The sequence below is a fragment of the Pteropus medius genome, unplaced genomic scaffold (assembly GCF_902729225.1).
Source record: "Pteropus medius unplaced genomic scaffold, Ma_sr-lr_union100, whole genome shotgun sequence".
Classification (NCBI taxonomy): Eukaryota; Metazoa; Chordata; class Mammalia; order Chiroptera; family Pteropodidae; genus Pteropus; species Pteropus medius.
In genome coordinates this window covers 6,351,911-6,359,416 of record NW_024344374.1, presented here as the reverse complement: position 1 = coordinate 6,359,416, position 7,506 = coordinate 6,351,911, and the positions used below count along the sequence as shown (strand labels likewise).

Below are 7,506 nucleotides of genomic sequence, written 5' to 3'. Positions count from 1 at the left end.
GTAAAATGTTAGAAAATTTATAAATTATTATTATAACTGCCTTACATTTCAAAAGTACAGAGCAATTAGCAAATAGAGAATGTATTTTCCTCTTCATCGTCAAGTAGTAGTAGTATACATACAGAACATTAAACTCTTATGCCAACCCAGTTCACATGGGTGATGTCTGATCATTCCAAATACTTAGAAACTTTTGCTGAGATTATAGAAGGCCATGGTTTTTCCATGCCATACGGACTTTGGGAAAGTTAGGATTCTAAAAGTAGTCCTAGAAGACCTAAGTTCCATCCTATTTACTGTTTTTGAATCAGAGGGACTTGCAAACCTATGGAGCTCAATCTATGAGAAGTCTTTTGAATTTATGACCAAGATGTAGGGGAAAGGAAAAGGTTTCGCTTTTTCTGATGTGAGCTGTTCTCTTACATCTAGGCTTCTGTTAAAACTGGACATTAAGTGGTTAGGAAATGTCACACATTTTGTTCACTTTAGTCAGGTACACTGTCTTTACACTGGAGACTCTTCAGAGTTATTGTTAGTGATATTGACAGAATTTTAGATAGACCTCACACATTGAAATTTATTAAGCTATCTTAAGGTATGGGGCTAAGACAACTTTGTTTTTTTAATAAAGTGTAAATTGTACAGCTTTTTGGGAATCATTTTGGCAATATTTGAAAAATATTGGAAATGTTTATATTCGTTCTGCAATTCTACTTCTAGAAATCTATTTCTGATATAATCGTGTGCAAAAATGTTCGTATATACATAATGTTCTTTGCAATACTGTCAGTTATTTTAAATAATTAGAAGCAATGCAAATTTCCAATTTGTAAAACATTAATTTATGGTACATGAAATTATGAAATACCATTCAGTATTAAAAAGAATTAAGTAGATGAAAAGTACTGATGTGGAAAAAATCTCCAAAATTTTTAAATGAAAAAAAGCAAATAAAAAATAGTGGAAGTTTAGAAGGATGCACACAGAATTGTTACAATGGCTATCATGGGTAGGGTTTGTCTGTGAAGAAAAATAATTATAACTTTTTAATATTTAATATTGTTGGAATTTTCTAAAATGAGCATGTATGATTTTATTACCTGCGTAGCTAAAAGATTAAGAAAATTTCATCAATAGAATATATCCGCCAAACAACAGCAAGACTGTATCAGCTACTTATCTTACTGATACTTTTAATATCCGTCTGGCAATGCAGGGTGGCAATGTTTACAACTGCAACTTAACGTTTGGATTTAACATACAAAATATATTTGACCTTTTAGAAAGAGAGATTGAGGTTAGATACAATACTTTAAAAATGGCCTCCGCAAATGAGATACTTGAGCTATTGGAAAATTGTTTTTGGCCAATAAATAAATAATAAATTGAACGAACATGGAATCCATTCAATCGTGAAGGCTGGAACCTGATTTCCTTGGGTATCCCTGCAGTGCTTGGGCATATAGCAAACACTCAATAAATATTGACTGAATGATGGATGAATAGACAATTTAAATATTTTTAGCAGCACCCGCTTATTTAAAAGCAGCATATTACCAAGGATAGATATCTTGTTACTTGAGCGGCTTTTCAAACGAGGCAGAGCAGCCCTTTCTACTCGGGAGATTAAGAATTTGGTCGAGGATAGCGTTTAGTGACTCACAGATTGGTGATCTGTGAATTGAAAGATCATTCAATTTCAGAACAAGACAGAATACAAAGGGGGAAAAAAAGCGAGTTACCACTATTATAGACATACAATTTTGCGCAAACTAGAGGTAAGGGCTCCCGTGGCTGTGAAACTGGGCAAATTACCATATCTGTGTCTAAATTTTTATCTGAAAAACGGTTATCACTCCCTCATAGGTTTTGGTTTTTGTTTTTTTTTTACATAGAAGAAAGTGAAAACTTTTACAAAATGCTGGCTTTATGTGGCCATCCCATACTGTGTAATGAATGTTTCATATAAAGTCAATCCCAGACTGTCGGGTCGAAAAGCTCTCGAAGACTAAAATACAAATGTTCTCAAGTTCGGGGTAGTCTCTTTCATCTTAATCCCAACCAAACCTATGGAGCGGTGCGGTTCCCAGAGTCGACTTCCAGCACCGCGAGTTCTCCCCCGCCGGGGTCTCGAGCATCGGCTTCCTCGAACTGCAGGGCCCGGGACTCCGGGGACTACAGCCCGCGCCTGGCCTCCGTGCTTGGGGCCGAGCCACCGATAGCCTCGCCCACCCGAGGCAATTCTGCCGTGGTTCCGCGGTCCTCGCGGGACACTCCTACCTACTCTCCGGAGTCAGATCCCAACGTTTTTCCCGCCGGTAGAGGAAAGTGTGCAAGCCAGGCAGCCCTGGGTGCAGAAGCCCGAAGGCCAGCGGAGCCCGCGGGAGGGCGGGAGCGGCAGCGAAACGGCAGCGAAACGGCAAGCACAGACGCGCGTTCCCGTGAACGCGGGAGGGGGACGCGCGCGGAGCGCGCGCGGGGACGAGGGGCCAGGAGGCGGGTCTTAGGGAGAGCGCCGGAAGAGGGCGCCCTGGAGCCGAGCCGGAGGCCGGCTGAGGGCGGGGCCTAGGGAGGGCGTCGACGCCGAGGGGCGGAGTGAGGCGAGGCGGGGACGCGCTTGCGGAGTGGGGAAGGCGGGGGCGCGGTGGTGGCGGGAGCGTCCCTGGTCTCCGCCCCTGTTTCCCACTCTCCTTCTACCTCCGACCGTCCGGGGCTCCGGAGCGGCACCGCTTGCCCGTCCCCCGGAGCCGCCCTGCCGCCGCCGCCTCCTCCCTCCGCTCGCAGTGAGCCCGTCAGTCCCCGCACGGTGTGCGCTCCTCCGTCTGGGCCATGGATGGGTAAGTGTTGGCTGCGCGGCGGCCGCGCCGGGCTGCGCTTTGCCCCGCTTCCTTTGGGCTCTCGTCCGGACGTGCGGAGGCCGGGGAGCTCGAGAGCCGGGCGCGGCGCTGGCGGCCGGAGGAGCGGCCCCGGCCGAACCCGACGGCGGGGCTTCCGGGTGCCTCCTAGGGGAGCCCGAATCGCCGAGGGGCGGTCCCCCACGAGGCGCCCCCATAATATCCGTTCCCTCACACCCTCACACCGGGAAGTGGAGGAAAGCCCGGTGCAGCCGCTGGGGGCCGGGGGCCGCCCTCGGCGCCCGGAGTCTGGGGAGCCTGGCCCGGCCTCCCGACACTTCCTCTCAGAAAATGGTGCGCGGCGCTGGGGGAGGCGGAGGCGGCGCTCGGGGCGCGCGTCCTTCAGCTTGGGGAGTTGCTGTTTACCGGGGTGAGGTGGGGCGAGCACTGGATTTTCCCCTGGCGGGGAGGCGAGTAGCCGCCGAGTGGCGGATGGCGAGTGCACGCGTCGGTACACGTCTGGGCGGCGACCTGGTGCCGAAGCCAGGGCCCCACGCGGGGGTCTCGGCATGCCGGGGAACCGGCCGAGGTCTCCGGACTTGTGCTCCGAGCTGTGTTAACGATTTCGGTATACCAGGCGTCTGGTCTTAGTGATCCTGGACGTCCTCCCCCACCCCAACCCCCACCCTCAAGAAACTTCGTGAATTTCCTGCCATGTATGTAAAATATCGTGTAAGTGCAATTTTCGGAGAGCCTTCAGGCGCTCTAAAAGTTAATGAGGCCCGTGATCAAAATAAAAAGATTTAGAATTACCTATATAAATATTTCTCTTGGGGACTTAGGGATATGGGTTAGGACCTAACAGATATTTTAGTGATTAAGGAAACAACTAGATTAGGATCTAAGTGAATTAATTGAAGGTCGTAGCATATGTACATCAAGAGTTTTTTAAAAAATCCCCAGCTCTCTTACAACTTGCAGGTCCACTTTATTCCCATTATGCATTTGAGGTTCTGTTTGGCCTTTTACCTGCTTTTGATGACAAGATTTTTGTAAACCTCTTGGTGGTAGAATACGTAGAACTTGCTTGAACAGGAAAAACCGTGTACTTGTTGCCATATAGTTGATGATTGTTGTCATGCTGTGTAAAGACGATGGAACCTTCCAACAATTTTTCTCTTCATTAGACTTTATTCTAGTTTCATTATTAAGTGTATTTCATATAGTGGATTAACTCATTTGAATGCGGATTGCACACTGCTTACAGACATTAGATTAGACAAAGTTCAGTTTTATATTTCATTTATGGTCGTGATATTTTTTAAAGTATTTTTTATTTAATCGAAACTATTGTTTAATTGAAGCTTCTCTGAGAACATTGTTGAAAACTCATTTCACACCACCTTATTCAGTTACACTTTATATGTGTGCAAAATTTTGCTATTTTTAATTCGTGTAATTACACCACTATTTCAGTTAGGAAGGCTGTGAAATTAGTATTTCATTATGTGTAGTGAATTGTGGTGAGACAGTTTGACTTGAGATATGGAAGCAGGTTAGCTTTTGTATTGGAAATTTTATGGTGATAATAAAGAACTCCTGGGTTATGCATCTTGGCTGTTAAACTCTCGCACAGCGTGAAGTGCAAACTTACTCTTTTGGACAATGTTGAAAAAAGATAACTCTTCACTCTAAAGTTACTAATGAGTTTAATGATTTAAATATGTGAGGCAATAAGATCCTGGAAAGGTAAGTTCATTTGGGAGTTCAAGACTGTGTAATATACTATGGTATTGGTCCTGTTGCAAAAGATTTACACAGATTTACTCTTTACAACAGAACCAATACCATAGTATATTACACAGTCTTATTTTTTATGCACAAACATCAGTTATTTATCATGTTTAAATTTCAGACAAATGAAATTCAAAAGTCTAGAAGGAAATATAACAAATGTACATGGTTATTGTTTAAAACAGTTAAATTTGCATCATTAAACAGTGTGGAGTCATAAATTTATTTACTTTTATTAAGTAATGATGACATAGGTTATTAACAATATATAGAATTTAGTTATAGCTTTCTTTTAGGAGTTATGGGGACTGACTTAATTGAAGACAGTTTCTTTGGGGTTAGAAGAGATGGGTTTTGTTTAGCAGAACTTTATATAGGGGTTTTTACACCTTGGTGTTAAGGAATGTGGTTTTGAACATAGTGAATTTTGGCTTTCAGGAGGCTAATTAAATTACTACATTTTACCACAGCCTGAAAAAGGTCTTTTTAAAAATTATTTTGGATAGTTGAAAAACAACAAACCACCAGTCATCATATTTTTCTAGTTCCTCCTCAAATCCCAACTGTCGTGTGTGTATTTGTTCATTTCCTCCTGAGATAATTTATACTTAAACAGTTTTGATGTGGTAGAATTTTTTTAAAAAACAAATCTTTGAAATTTTTGATGTTAGAAATTTGATGTGTTCTGAGAGACTATCTTAGCTATATTTTGGTGAGCTGTTTTGGGTAGTAGATGCAAATTTGCAAGATACCTTCTATTTCTATAAAATCCACTCACTAGTCTTGTTTCATTTAAACTTGTTAAAAGTGATGTAAAAGAATGAACTTTGGTGATTTTAAGTTTTGGTTTGGATTTGTTGAAAAGAGGTAAATGGATAAACATATACTTACTAATTTTATTGAATCACAACTATGTTTTTCTGAATAATAAAATAAAATGTATTAGTTGTTTCTTACACACTGCTATTAAAACTTTGCTTTATACTTTGCTGTTGCTAGGCTGTCCCCATCACTTTTCTTTGTATTAACCTTTCACAATTCATCACATTCTTATTTTTATTATTTGTTATAATGCTTTTTCTTTTTTTTTCTTTAATCTTATTATCTGTCTTTTAAAAACTTGATCTCTAACTTTGTTTTCCATTTTCTCTTTTTACTTTTTCCATACAGTGTTGTTACAGATCTTATAGCAGTCGGTTTAAAGGTAGGAATCTTTTACTATCCTTTCATTAGCACTTTTAAATCTTAGTTTTGGCATTATTTTTCCAGTGGGAAATCATCTCACCTGTTCATAAAATTATCTGTTTTACTGTATGATGATAATCTTTTGTTTTTCTTTAATTCCAAAATAAGTGCTTCTGTAGCTAATTTTGGATTTTACATATTTATAAAGACGGGCTACAGTATTATTTTGTATGTCTAAAAAGTTTAGCCCAAAGTTTCACTTGAACTATCGTGGTACGTGTTTGTTTATTTTATTTTGTTTGAGCAGTTAAATGTAACCTAGGTTTTGATTTATTTTCCTATCATGTCCTTTCTTATATCTTCTTTAGGTGTGCTTATGAGTAATTAAATTATAATAGCAGCTGAAATTTCTTCCATAACTACTATGTGCCAGCTGCTTTACATGTGTTTTCACTAATTATTATAAGTTTTTCAAGGTAGGTATTAATAGTCCCAATTTAGGGATGAAAAACTTAGGTTCAGAAATTTGTGTTTAAGGTTTGGTGCACCAGAATTCAAACCCATATTTTCCTGATTCCAAAGCCTGATCTTCCCCACTCCTACCCCCGTTATACCTAGCTGCCAGTAATGAGGGTTCTGTCTAAAAGGTGAACAGCAGGAGAGCTAGATCATTAATATTTCACAGTAATGATTCTTCTAAGTCATTTCAGTTTTATTAAAGTCTTCTCATTTATTGGATTCTAAAATATAAACCAAGTAAACAGTATTCATCAATATGAGGCTTTTAAAATATAAATGGGTGTTTTAAGGTTTCCTTTAGCAATTTGGTATTTGATATAGCTGAGTTGAGAACCTGGTTCTAGAGGCCACTTACAGTTCAGATCACTGTAGAAAATAGAAAGACTTCGTGTTTTTATTATAGGTATTAAAATACATAAATGTAAAGTTATACAACTTTTTGTCCATCGTCTGTCTCACTAGCCGTTTCCACACTTCCGCATTTGCACTTACTGGATCTGATGGTGGCATTCATGTTCTTAAAACACGTTTAAAAATAAGCATAAACACAGCATAAAGCATTCGAGATTAACAGTAGTATGTCCAAGATGGGCATAATTGGGAACTATTGCTTGAACTGTCTTTTGAAGTTGGTAGCATTAGTTTGCTTTGGCAAATTTTGAGCATATTTTATGAATTGAAAATAAATGGTGGGGTATAGTTTTATTGTTGTTGTTTGTGGTAAATAACAAGTCAGTTTCTGATTTGGCAAGGATTACTCAGATTAGAAACTGCAAGAAGGGATATTTAAAGTGAATTTTGGTTTGGTCTCATCAGAAATGTAATTTGTGATTCTAGAATTTATCTAGGGGAAAAACGAATATATGAGACATTTAAAAAACTTAACATTTTGGAGATGAGGAATTATGCTTGAAGGGTTGTCCTGTTTTCTTGCTGGGGAAAAATGTAACTTGATGATAAATAAAAGATAGATTAGACACAGGAATGGGATTTGAATATATGATTTGGATTTCTGACTACCTTTTCTGTAGCAAGGACTTTAAAAACAAAGATCAGATCCTACTTTGAAGAAAAGATAAGCTGATTAGTTGATTCACTAGGCAATCTATGTTTTTATAGACTTAAATGCTGGATATGTCTGTAAAATTATTCATTATATGGAGAGATTTCTCAA

The 7,506-nt window shown here is 39.9% G+C and overlaps 1 protein-coding gene across 6 annotated transcripts in view; it reads left to right on the top strand.

Annotated features, from left to right (window-relative positions):
- The first annotated feature begins 2,620 nt into the window (after window positions 1-2,620).
- PTBP3 (polypyrimidine tract binding protein 3) overlaps window positions 2,621-7,506 on the top strand; it is an 88,384-nt gene continuing 83,498 nt past the window's right edge. For 3 of the 6 annotated variants that reach the window (XM_039870728.1, XM_039870730.1, XM_039870727.1), the window contains exons 1-2: window positions 2,698-2,837; window positions 5,799-5,832. In XM_039870728.1, coding sequence (XP_039726662.1) covers window positions 2,830-2,837; window positions 5,799-5,832 — 42 coding nt within the window. In that variant the 5' untranslated portion in view covers window positions 2,698-2,829. Of the gene's footprint in view, window positions 2,838-5,798; window positions 5,833-7,506 lie in introns of all 6 variants that reach the window. The other 3 variants (XM_039870733.1, XM_039870729.1, XM_039870731.1) reach the window with 3 other exon arrangements.